Source organism: Manacus vitellinus, unplaced genomic scaffold (genome assembly GCF_001715985.3).
Source record: "Manacus vitellinus isolate BGI_N305 unplaced genomic scaffold, ASM171598v3 scaffold_20_pilon, whole genome shotgun sequence".
NCBI classification, from domain to species: Eukaryota; Metazoa; Chordata; class Aves; order Passeriformes; family Pipridae; genus Manacus; species Manacus vitellinus.
Genome location: NW_021939471.1, coordinates 12,961,919 through 12,975,582, shown reverse-complemented (window position 1 = coordinate 12,975,582; position 13,664 = coordinate 12,961,919). Strand labels below are relative to the sequence as shown.

The 13,664-nt window shown below is 36.2% G+C and overlaps 1 protein-coding gene across 1 annotated transcript in view; it reads left to right on the top strand.

Moving 5' to 3' along the window:
* The window catches only part of AGPS (alkylglycerone phosphate synthase), a 68,100-nt gene extending 57,497 nt beyond the window's left edge, over nt 1–10,603 (top strand). Inside the window, exons 18-21 of the mRNA XM_008931062.2 lie at nt 1,192–1,281; nt 1,717–1,816; nt 3,498–3,555; nt 9,583–10,603. Coding sequence (XP_008929310.2) covers nt 1,192–1,281; nt 1,717–1,816; nt 3,498–3,555; nt 9,583–9,704 — 370 coding nt within the window. The 3' untranslated portion in view covers nt 9,705–10,603. The remainder of the gene's footprint in view (nt 1–1,191; nt 1,282–1,716; nt 1,817–3,497; nt 3,556–9,582) is intronic.
* The last annotated feature ends 3,061 nt before the right edge of the window (nt 10,604–13,664 follow it).

Below are 13,664 nucleotides of genomic sequence, written 5' to 3'. Positions count from 1 at the left end.
AGTCTCTTAAGCAGGGTCTAAGGTGATTTGAATCAAAGCTTTACAGCATTCAGTGCAAAGTCTGATGACTTAAACTGGCAAGCTTGTATCCTTGCTGTTGAATTTAGTGGCAGTGATAAATTCCAGACCCTGTTTGAAAATTGGCAGAGTTATATTAAGTGAGTGGAAGAAGTTTGAAGGTAATTTTAAAGCAAAAGTGCTCTTCATTTTAGTTTAGCTTTATAGATTTTGAAGCATGCTAACTGCTTAGTCACCAATTTGTTTTGCGTCTCCCTCGTTTCAGGAGAGAACTAATTTTTATCTAAAATGTAAGAAAATATTTAAAATTATCCTCACCAAAGGAAATGCTTTGAAAACCTTTCTCTACTTTGACTCATAAGAATCATGTAACTTTCCATAAACTGATTAACTTGTTCCTTACAGATAGCAGATATTTGAATAAAATGTTTAGCTGACTTGCTTATTCATTAAATAGTTTAAGTTTCTCTTGTATTCTGTTAATCTTTAAAGTAGTTTTAAATCTGTGTAAAATGTCTTAATCTGAATTGTACAGTATAGCACTACAGACCTTTGTGGGAGAGCATATTACTGAAGAAATGGTTATTTGAAAAACAGGGATTTCTTTTAGTTGCATCTTTGGTTGTACCTGGGTCTGTCCTAGAAGATTTAAAAGAAAAAAACCAGAACAAGTATGGCTTATGACAAGGTTTAATCGCTCATTGCCATATTAGAATTGTAACATTTCAAGCTGGCAGACTAGTGTACAGCTGAAGAAGAATCTCCAGGTTTGGCCTTGCAGCATTAAAAGGCTTCTGAGTTCTCGAGTTTTCTACTGTATTTGTCTACTACTTTGCCAAAAATTTGAGGCTATTTTGCTAAGAAACTTAGTAAAAACGTACAGAATTAGGTAACCTCCTTTTTTCTGAACACTTTTACCACCTCTTCATTATGAAAAAGAGCTTTTAAGTACTCTGTTTCAAAGTAAACTTGCTCTTCAGAAGTGCAGAAAAAGCAGTACCAGTGGTCTTCATGAGGACTATTCTTAGAACAGAGCTAGTTCACTCTGACTTTAGATTTAGTCTTATGTTGTCTTAGATTATGATTTTTAAAAGATTGCTGAGGTTCTTTTTTCTAGAAGTTGTATAAAATCACATATTAAAATTTTATGTTTTAATGTGTTTCCTGTTACAGGGTTTTGGACCTTTGTAGAAATGTAAAGGAAAGGATAGTAAGAGAATGCAAAGAAAAGGGTGTTCAGTTTGCTCCTCTTTCCACCTGTAGGTAAGCCAACAATCTCAACAATTTTTCTTGAATCTTTGATTAGTAAGAGAACTAAGGAAGAGGTCATTAAACTTGCTAGCTAGCAGGTAAAGTAGATCCAGTAATGATACTACAAATATTAGTAATTTTGACCTTCCTCTTGAAACTGCAAGTGGATTACATGTAAGAGTGGGGAATTCAAGTGATTAGTAGCACTTGATTAAACTTTTGCTTATATGTACAAGAGCCAAGTGTAATGACTTAACAGCGTCAGCTTTCAAAGTCTTAGCATTGAGTTGCTCATGAATTATGACCAAAAAGGGTAAAAATGTTAAAAAAAAAAAAAAAGATGCTACCCTTTTGAATAAGATAAGTAACCTGATGAATTGTGTAATGTCACATAGTGGTTGGCTTGATATCGTGAAGTTTTGTTTGTAATACAGTTTTCTTCAACAGGGTGACACAGACTTATGATGCAGGTGCATGTGTCTACTTCTACTTTGCCTTTAACTACAGAGGAATTAGTGATCCTATTCATGTCTATGAACAAATTGAGGTAATGTATAAAAGAGCAGTAGTTACAGGAGAGAAGCTGATGTCCTGTAATATATGCTGAACCAATTGGCCAAGCTAACGGAATTTTGCAGGAGAGAGCTCAAAAGCCTGTTCATAAAGCTTTGATCATTAGCAGCTAGGAAAAGAGGTATAGTACATCAAGTAGAGAAAAGACTACCAAGTGACTATTTTAGGCATCAGTAGATGAATACTTCTGACTGAAGTATAGGAAAGCTTGACCTGGAGTTTCTTGCATGACAGAAACTTTAAACCTTAAAACCCCAATCCATGGGAACCTAGTATTTACAAAACTACTTCTTTTTCTTAATACTCAGTCTGTAAAATGAGTGGTAAAACTTACCACGATCATACTTTATTAATAGTGCTGCATGTAGAGCATAATGAAATGGGGGTGTCTGATGCTATTTTTGTTAGGCCGAGATAAGTGCTGGTCTAAGTTTGGTGCATTAGACCAGTTGTAAGCTGCTTGAACATTCCAAAGAGCTCTGGAATAACTCCTCTTGACACTTTGGCTGATGAAACGTTATACTTACCTAGTTGGGGGAAACTGGTATCCTTGTTAGCTTGAAGATGTAAATTCTTAGAAGGACTATGGCCAAACTGCTTTTTGTCCTATTTTCTGTTTCGAATGCTCAAACTTCAACACCAGAAAATTGCTAATAGGACTGTGGAGAAATAGTCAATATTTTTAACTATGGAGAAATAGTCAATATTTATAACTAGGATATAATTCTTCTCATGCTTATTCTTTAGAAATTTCTCTTGAATTTGGCAAGCAAAGTTTTATCTACAAGTTCTGAGGCTCCTATGCTGTTGCGTGTAGGTCACTGAAAAATGTAATACTTGAGTGCTTATTTAATGAAACTTTACTAATACCTAGATACTACTTTTTATTGGAATTAGTTAGCAGTGTGATTACCTGGATGCATGTCTTCCATTATAGTAACTAAATTTAACCTAACAAAATGAGTTTGTTGACCAAGTATATGTGTTCTATGGCAGACTGAAAAAATCTCTAACTGCATATGTGCAGTTATATATGTTATTCCTAAAAAAGTACACTTATTTTGAAAAAACATGTAGTGCTTGTGCTTAGAAAGGCTTTCGTTGTTACAGCTTCTGATCTCTCTAACCATTCACAATCAGAGGTGGATGGCAAAGAAGATTCTAGAACTCTAAAGTGTTTGTATAATTCTTACAATAAAAAACTAAATTTTGTTTTCTGCCGTAAACTACACCCATGAAAGGGTTGTCGTTTTTAAAGTACCTTACTGCCTCAACCAGAATCTTGGAGATCTGGGTTTAAACACTGATCTGAATAAGGATCTTGAATCATTCTGGTGTGTTTTCAGGCTTCTTTGCTTTCAAATGAGCATCCCAGCCACTGGACTACTTTAGTTTTAGCAAAGAATATTCTATTTGGGAGTAATATATTTGTTGTAAGTGATGCAACTTGAGATATTGTGGCTTTGATAACGTGTATTTAGAAAATTCTTACTTACATTTATCTGCAGACTTGATGTTTGCCTGTATTGTGTGCCCTAATTACTTCTGAGACTTTCCATACACCTGTGTGTCTGACTGCAATAGCAAGCATTTCAGAAAATCAAAAAAATTTTGTGCATTTTCTGTTGAATAAATACCATATCTTTCATATTTAGAGGGCTGCTAGAGAAGAAATACTTGCCAATGGAGGAAGTCTTTCACATCACCATGGAGGTAATATTCTCAGTCTAATATTAGTTTCCTTTATATTGCTAAATATCCATGACTACGTAAAATAGTTTATAGTAGAACTTTGAAAAATATCTCACAAGCATTAAGTGAAATCACTGGGGAAGGGTCAAGGGGGAAGGACATCTCTTGGGATTCTTTCTAGAAACTTCTCACTCCTTTGCTGGTTTGATCAGTTTGTCTTAAGCAACTTCTGTTTATCTTTGTGCAGATATATATTCAGTTATAAAGACTTTCAAGTGGGAGTTCCACAGTTTTAAGACAGTTTAGAGTCCCTTGTGGCTCAGTGAATGCTGTTAGCCCAAATTCCAGAGCACTTAGGCAAACTATCTGCATAAAGAGCTAGTGACTTTAAACTGGGCTATGTTGCAATCGAACATTGTTGCATAATTGATGTTATGTAAGTGTTGATATTACTGGCTTGTTGTCTGATAAGTTCTAGTTATTCAGTTTCTTCTTGTGGAGTTTGGGGATTACTTGTCCTGTGTTGCTAACATCTTCACAAGGTATTTTGTGCTTCAATATTAAGAATCAAAGTCATGTATAAGTGATACTTCATGTACTTGATGCTTTACATATGCTTTTCCCACAAAGTTTGATAGCCTAATTTGACTATATGTGTCCTTTCTAATGCTGTAACCTTGGATGTCAGGAAGACTTGTTGTGACGTCAGTTTGATTTGTGCCCCTAGCTTCTTGAAACTGGTTAACTTGCTGTGTTTCTTCTCTCTGTTCTCTTGGGGTATTGCCTGGCCACAGATGTAAGAGCAAAGAGGAAGTGTATGGTTTAAAACTAGACAAAACCTTTGTAATTCTCAAAGCTCTCTGTGGGGAAAAGTATGAAGGGCAGAAACTGTGCTTTAAAACATGTTGCTGACTTCCTAGACTTGAAACTTTTAGGTGTGGCTGTTTTCAGGCATCTTGCTTTGTGATAGAAACACACAAAGAAGTCTGACTTAGCAGTATCAGGATGTGTAGGTGATAACATGAGTGGAAACAGTTTCAGTATTTTTTGTTTGATATGCTCTTATTGTCCTCTGATTAAACCTTTAATATGGTGGTGTAGTGGACCTGTCAGTTCTTGCACATGTGATGTGGAATTACCCACTTGATGTGCTATTGTGCTCTCCCTGCTGTGGCAGCTGTATTTTACTGTGACTAGCATTTCATCCACTAACTCACATGCAGCTGGAGCTTGTCAAACATTTGGATGTATTTGCACTCAATGTATAAAACCTTGCTTACAGCATGTGTTGAACAAGAAAAAAAAATACTATGTAGCATTTTCAAATTCTTGCACACTTGAACTTTGTAACTTCACAGATATGGAAAACTGGATTTCTGTTCAACTTCTTCTGCTCCTGCTGTATGCATGACTGCCTCTGATACTGATAAGTATTTTCTGCCTTGAATGTTTTTGTCTGGCAGTTCATTGTGTACAATATTCAAGATTAAGTTTTTCCAATGCTTAGTAGATGTGGTGCTGAGAATTAGCCTCATAGTATCAGTTTTATTTACTGACCTTGTCACTCCTAGCACTAAGACTGGTCTATTGTGTGGGGTATAAGAAAATACTGGTGCAATTCCTTTTGGTATTTATCTTGTAATTGTGATTAATAACAGTTGTTTTCACTATCTGGAAACAGACAGGCTGGTTTGTCTGCCTACAATCATACTGTGATAAATGGAGCTATTTTAGCTCTGGGTTTGTGTATCGAAGAAAACAGATGTAGTCTGGGACTTGAGGCTATGGGAAATACAAAGCCTGCTTACGACAGTCTTCATATACTCCTTTAGTGAAGAAGTGGCCATATATGACAGTCTGGGTGGTGTAAAGCTCTACATTACTTTACCTCTGGGGAAGGACGAGCTACAGGGTAGACATGTGGCTACAATCCACAGCTGAGTACTGAAATCATGATAGTCTTAACTTTACAAAGAGTAGCTTCAGAAGGACTTAACTTTGGAAATATCTTCCTTCCTCCCCATTTTGGTTTTCACCTTACCTTGCCTATGTCCTACACTTAGAAAGGGATAGTGGACATTTTCAAGCACAGCTTTGATCCTTCTGCCTTTCTGGACACTGCACATCTTCAGATTTGAGTCATGTAAGTAAGGGCTGCTAGAGAGCCACGGTTAGTGTTTAGAAACATAGCATTTAAAAAGCACCACTAGGAATGATAATTTCTTGTAGATACGAGTTTAACTATAGATAAATAATTACTCCAACCATTTATGGCAAGCCCTAAAACCACCCATATGATGTCACACCTTTCATTCTTGAATTCTTGTTTCATTAAACATGCCTAGTTTTGTATGTGTGAAATAACATGTGCTGAGTAGGTATGACTGGTATATAAACACAACTATAACCCCTTTGGGGTACAGCACCAGAAGGAAGACGGTTGCATTTGGACCCAATCCCTTTCATATTACCAAGCTAAGGACCCGTGTAAAACTAAAGAACAGGGTAAAAATTAATGATACATTGATTCCCTTTCAGGGACTGTGTTAATTAAAAGTGGTAACTTAAGGAAACAATTATCAGACTGTGGGGTGGAGGAAAATAGCCCCATTTAGCCACTTAACATAATAGAACTAATTTTCTCCTCCTTTCCGGACAGATTGACTAGAGTAAAGGTTAACCATGTAGCCCATGCTGCATAGGTTTAGCTATAGTATCAATGGCAGTTTATACAGGGGGACAAAAAAAAAGGAAAAAAAACCCACACCCCAAAAAACCCCCAATGAAATCCAAACAGACCCAAAAAAACCTGAAAAGAAAACAAAGGGAAAACCAAACAACCCTACACCTTATTTGCATTCAGGTGCATGTTTGACACTGCAGTTCTTTGGCATCAGTAAGAAGCTGTGGCTTAAGTTATACACTGCAGTAACTAACCCACACAAACTACAAAATCTGAAATTAGAAAATTCCTTTTTGGGGGGGAGTTGAACACATTCTTTTCTAAACAGGAAAAGTATTTCTACCCTTAGGTTAGGCACTGCAGACTGATCATGCTAGAGCTTGCTAGCATTAGAATTAGTTGAAACTGTGACATTTGTTAGACATGGAGTAACTTTATGTGAAATAATATAATAACACAGTTGTATTTTTCTCCTTGGTCTGTTGAAAGTCTTAATAGAATAGTCATCTTCAGTGCCTTTAAAAAAAAAAAAAAAAAAAAAAAAAAAAAAAAAAGCAAAGGACTTCCTGACTCATCAACACAGAACTTGAAAGTATTTAAACTAAGATACCAAGCAAAAATGTGCAAGATGATGTGCTGATGGTGTTACTGATACAGTAGACTTGATGTACACTGGTCCAGTATAATCCAGTGCTACCATGCATTAGATTAGTGCACTGACCTTTCTCAGTACTGCAGAGTTCTCCCTGGAAGAGTAATAACGTGTTAATTTCTAAGAGCAGAGAGCTGTTTCCTGTAGAGACTACTAGCTTCAGGAAGAGCATGCAACAGCTGGAGAGCCCCATCCTTCTTAGGACCTGTCACTGCTGCTCCTTTTGCAAAGCTATTGTTATGCAGTAACTGCCTCATCAAGTTGAAAGGGCTGGAGCAGAGGAAGTCTAGAGCCAAGTGCAGTGCCACTAGAGCCTATTTCCACTGGGACCACATGATGCTATAAATTTATACTCTGCATAGGTGTAGACTTATTCCTGGACTCAGTCAGCTACATGAAAACTTTCCTTACAAGACTGTTCATGTGTGCCCTAGTACTTCATATTCCAAAAATGAGAAAAACAATTGCTGCCTGCTCTTTGCTACCTCCATTTTTAGCAGCCAGACTTTTGTAGCCATCCAGATGCATTTTTGAAAATGATCAAGTGAAAAGGGCAATGGAAGCTTGAACAACTTTGCCAGTGAAACCAGCTAAGGGCTGGACCGGCATGTATCAGAACTGGGAAAAAGTTACTTAGCCAGTTCACGTGTTTCTCTTTCATACATGGACTAGAATGATAGGTAAAACTTAAAAATAAAATTGGTGTTGGACTGTCTAGAGTTGCTACTGAACAAGCTTCTTGGCTTTCTGATCCAAAGTACCTCATCTGTGTAGAGCCTTTCATTCTCTTGGTCTACTTTCCGTTTTATCAGATGGACCAGCTTAGAGTTCTGAGAGGTTGCTTCAATGCTTTTTAACTCTAATATGAAAACTTGAGTAGTTGAAAAATCCGTGTATATCTTATTGGCATGAACAGTAGGAGCAGAGGATCAACTTTTCTGTTATAAAGGGTTAAAATCTTTGCGTTGAGCATGTTTGTGAAGGACTGCTGGTAACTGTAGTACAGCTTTTTTTCTTTCCAGTTCACTAATCAGATGTATGTTAGATTTATTATCTCAAAAGTATAAACCATAGAAAATTTGACAAGATAGATGTGTAAATTATCACTTTGACAGAACTAATGATGCACTCCAAGCACCTTCTGTTTTCCAACACTCGGTGAGCGACTTCATTAAATATGCAACGACTGTTTGGTGCTGCTCAGACAGTAGTTCAGTTCCTTGTGGAATTACATTATTACTGGAGGTGTAAAAGAGGCAGGCATGCTAGCTGTTGGGTATCCTGCTGTGATTCTAATGTGCTCCATCTTGATGGAGCAGTTGTTTGCAGTCTTTTCAGGACAATTACATCCATAACCACAGAACACATTCACTGAAACTATATTACAGATAACAGTTGAGAATAGTAATGACTGTTCTTCAGCTGCTTGTGTAAGAGCCAGTGTGAGTGACTTAAGGTGATGGTCAAGCCACATCCATGATTTGGGTTTTTTTGTAGAAGTATTAAAGTTTTCCGAGGAAAAATTCAACCACATCAGCTCGCTCAGGCGGTCACATTGTAGTGATAGTATATTTACAGATGGGGATTTTTTCCTGAACTGGGTCCACAAAATATAGCACAGTTCCTAGCACATAACAAATATAGCAAGTAACAAATTCTTTTGTCCTTCAGTTATGGTCTTTGCTCTTGACACACATGCTGCTGATAGTTGTTTTCTAGCAAAGTGCACATTTCATTCTGTCTCACATTATTTGCTTTTTCTGTTGGCATTGTGACTGGCTCATATTCCTTAAGGTATAAACAAATATACTCTGTTCTCCAGAGGTGTCCCTGTAATTTATTATTCTGATGACAGTTTGATGGTTACCCTGAAAACAGGGCACAAAAGATGGCTTGAATTTAGCTTCAGATACTCTTAAAGCCTCTGTCTCTCAAACCTTTACTATATTGTATCATACTGACAAATGAATTGTGTTTCAGGCTGACAAGTTAAATGCTAGACTGTGTTTAATGAAAAAATGTCTTTAGTTTTGAATGATCTGCTAATCAGAGTTGACGATTTTGTTAATTAGCATGTGAACACTCGGCTATTTAACAGGACTATTGTGAGAATTCAGTGAAAGGAGTTCTTAAAAGATTGTTTCAGCTTTGCTTTTTATTTGTTATAGGTAGTGAATATTTTTACATGAAAAACTAAGCTCTTGTGTAATGGTATTGAGCAATTACCAGCCAGCACAGAAGTTTTTGAATTAAATATTAAGCCTTCTTTGTAGGAAACGATTTTTTGCTATTTAAACCTATACTGGTTTAAGCTTGATTATTGAGTTTTGTTTTCAGTTTAAAGAGATCAAGAAATGCAGGGTTCTGCTTTTTAGTAATCTCCTCTACAGTTTCCTAGTTAAAATTAGTTTGTGGCTTTTTAAAACTTATACTGATTCCCTGTCTTAATAGAACATGTGATTGCAGCCTAAGCTTCATCTAAATTTCATGGTTTCTAAAGAAAGTAGACTGTGGAACACAGTCTTCCTCTGGGAGTATGCTGAGCTTAATGAGCTTGATAGTCTGGTGGGCTCAATAAATCAAATAAAGCAAAACATTTCTCATTTTTGAATAAAAGCATTTATCACACAGTGTTTATTCATTCATGTTTGCAAGATTGATTGGCTCCTCGAATCCTGCCATATATTGAAACACTTTGTTTTTGTTTTTCCAGTAGGCAAATTGCGGAAGCGCTGGATGAAGGAGAGCATCTCTGATGTTGGCTTGGGAATGCTGAGATCTGTTAAAGAATATGTGGACCCCAATAATATCTTTGGAAACAAAAATCTTTTATAAAGCCCTGCACAAATGATGTACTAAAAATTAAAAATTACTGTTCAAATTCCTCCACTTTCATTGTATTGATATCCCAGTAATCAAATATAACATAGATTAAACTTTAAAAACTAGTAACTTACATTGATTTTTTGCTACTCCCTTCCCCCTCCCCCCAATAAAGTGTAAACATCACTGTTAATGTTTATGGACTTTTACTTACAATGCTCTTAAACAACCCACTGGGCACAAGTACCAACCAGGAAATGCAAATTTGTTTTCCAAGTTTGGTGTAACACAGCTGACAGTATTTTCAATGCTGGATACTGCCAGATGTTTCTTACTTAAAGAATCCCCTGCAAGGAGGACAAAGACTGACAACTGTGTTTTCTACAGAAGCAGCTGCTCAACCCAGCCTCTTGCTAAAGGAAAGCTGCTAAGAGACAGATGAGAGAACACCAAGGAGTACCTCACTGTACTGAAGGATTAAGTATGTAACAGACTTGTAACCAGCAAATACTTAGAGTACAAATGTAGGCTTTGATCAAAAGAAACAGTGTAAGTCAAATTACTAAAAACTCAGTAGTCTCTCACTGCAGTACTACTTGAAAATTATACACAATTGAACTGTTCTGAGTTGTATTTGCATTGCTGGGATAATCTTAAATTAACTGTAGGTCAGTCACTAAGTTTTGTACAATGGACATTTCTCACTGTATGTTGAAAACAGGTTTGTAACAAAATTTTGCGTTCATCTGTACTTCAGTCCTAGTGTGTATGGTTTTTGATCCTGTTTTGTTTGTTTTGCACAGATGCAAAATATCTTTATCAGCTAAAAAAAAGTTTTGGCTATTCAAATGAAACTGCCCAGCACTGTCTTTTGAAACAGTCTCAACAGTTTAATAAAACACTTAAGTGGACAACCTAATGTTATCCTGGAAGTGAGATTTCCCATTTAAGTTTTGTACAGTTTCCTATGGCCTTTATGAATCATTTATTTACTTCACAAGTAGCAACAATTTTAATTGTCCATTGAACTTTATGAAAATTAAATATTTTCTTGATCAGTATCATGTGAGAGTAAGCATTTTTACATTGAAACTTGAATATTAATCAGTAAAATAAACTAAAAGAATTTGTCAGTACTCATGATCCATTTTTAAGGTGGGTTCTTTCTTAAAGCAAATTATCCAACTTTTTGATAATTAATGTAAATGCATAAGATAGAAGAAATACAGACTATCCTTTGAGGACACTGTTTCTCTAGCCAAGTGCTTCACAGCTCTGTAGTGTCAGTTTGGACACCTTTTGTATTGGTAGTGCCCTTAATGAGGAGAAAAAGATAAATTGCATTTTTGTTTTTAAACTATTTTAGAATACTGTCTAATTAGCTCTCAGTTTTGGTAATATACCAAAAAGAGTTTAAAGTGCTTGAAAAAATACTGCATACCAGACAACTCTGAACTTGTTTAAAGACTAATTTCAATGCTATAATTAAAACTACTGAAAAACATGAACACTCAAATCATCACTTTAAAAATGCATGCTGTCAAGGTATTTAAACTTTTTTATGATCTGCAGGTCATAAGGCAGAACGTTCATGTGATACTTGCAATGCAGCTACATTTATTTGGAATGCTCTTTGTCTCACAATATTTCAGCATAAAAATGTATTATTTTTTCTCTCCCCCAGAGTTCATATTTCAGCAGTAACCAAAACAATGGGTGTAGTCTCTTTTAGGAAACTGAGCCTTCACACTGTGGTTAAGTGTTCCTTAAGTAAACAAAGGTGTCTCAGCAAAGTGAATCTGCACATTTTTGTGCAGGGCACTCCCTCATCTCACCTGCTGCATGGTGGTGACCACAGGGCCACAGCTGGTGTCTTGCTGATGACTTGTATCTCTCTGAAGTGGAGACCTTTCTAGGAGTTGGTAAATATGAAGGGTGTTTATGTGCCTCAGTGAAAGTTTAGGTCTAACTATGAAGAATTAATTTTGAAGGAAAGTATGTGAAGCTTTTTTGTAGAATGACAGCACAAAGAGAATTAGAACAAGTACTCATAGCATAGTTAATACTGGTCTCTTAAGATTTTGACTAAAGTACAACACAGCTCTACAACATCCTTTCCATTTTTTAATTTTCTCACTATGGTTTGCTCATCCCTTTTTTTATGTTGAATGTACACAGGTAAAAACTCCTTATACTCTCTAACCTTTAAATAGCCACGACTTCTGAAGTGATTTAAAACGTAAAGATTTTTACTGTATGTCAATTGTCATATGGGAAAGTGAAATAACAGGCTATAAGGGTCCCAAAGCACTGTCACTGGATAGCTCTGAGGAAAAGATTAAGTATGAATGTAATGGATATTTTTTTCTACTGGCTCCCCTATTACTGTCTTCCTAAGTATTTCTCTGTCTTACGAACCAGTCAGAGCTTAGTGAAACTACAGTTGAAACATATGTATTACTGTCTTTAACTTCACTTCTAAATTCCTAGTGAGAGCAGAAAAAAATGTAATGCAATTTCAGAAGACCTAGATATACACAGATCATTCACCATTTACATGAAATCCTGCTTTCTCTGATACTACAGTTTTCCACCACTCTTCTTTCTGTATCTCTACTTTCTTCCTACAGACTTCACTTCCCGTAGCTGCAGCCTGTTCAGAGATGGAGTTTGATCCGTGCAGATCAGAGGTGTCGATGCCTAACACATGACTTTTGTATTTGCTTGATTATTTTGGCCATATTTAAGTTACAAGCGGTTTTAATTAAACTTGTAATTACTTCCAATTACATAGCTTCTTCTCCCTTTGAAGGAGGAAAGGTGCAGAGTGACTATGGCTTGACTGTAAAATATGTTTACATTAGAGAGACCTTTATAAAAGTTTTGAGGGGAAAGAAGCAAATCTGTTAGAAGTTGATCCAGGATCTAAATCTTGCAGTCAAAGAAAAACATGTCTTGATTTGACTTACAGTATATTGGTTAAGTTAGAGATGTCATCTTTGCCTTACAGCTGTGAACAGAGGCCAGGCCAAATAGTTCTTCCATAGCAATGTTAATTAACTGAAACAAATCTCAAAGGCAGGGATACATTAGCACTGAAATCCAGAAAACACAAATTGCTTCTCAATCTTGGAACTGTATGTTTATCAAGGTTGTAATTTAATTTTCTGCAAATAAAGCCAAACAGTGTTTGTCATTTTAGTGTGAGATTAACTGTAAAACTTCAGTTGTAATGTTAAGAGATTACAGAACCTTATATTATTAATAAAAAGAAAATTGGCCTAAACAAGTATGTGGTTTTTGTGATGAAACTAAACAAATACATTCTACCAACTTGTCATATTGCTTCACTTTAATTTGGTGATGAACTTTTACCTAAGGAAAACTATTAGGAAAGCTTTGGCACTTGGAGAGAGAGAGAAGAAATTGAATTTGTATGCTAATTGAAAAGAGATTGAAAATGTATGCTAATAGGAGCTCTGGTTTTTTGTCCCATCTACAAAACAGGAAACTGAGAGAATTTCACTGAAGGAAGGGCAAAACCACACCTGAACACCAAGGCTACCTGGTTCAGAAATTTCACCTCCTCAGTACTCCCTGTTTGGGCAGCACAGTGACCATATTCAACTGCTCTTGGAAAGTTCTCTTAATATAACACAGGAGCATACCTTGTCTTACTCAGCTTCCCTATATTTCAAAGACCTGTTGTATTGAGTTATTGCAACAGGCATCTCATTTCTTGCTGTTGTGCTCATGTCTTACGTAAAACCTCCGTGTTAAGGTCCTGGAATCTGCTTGAAAGTTCTGCATGCACTAGTGCACCATTGTGAGCAGAAGTGTTTCTGTTATCTGCATTATTGCTATAAAGTCTTTGTGCCTTTTAAGCCAAAATGGCTGAAATCACACAATGCCTGAAAGAGCTGTTGAACTGTCTTGTAATACAGTCTTAACACATATTGCACAAAAACTGCA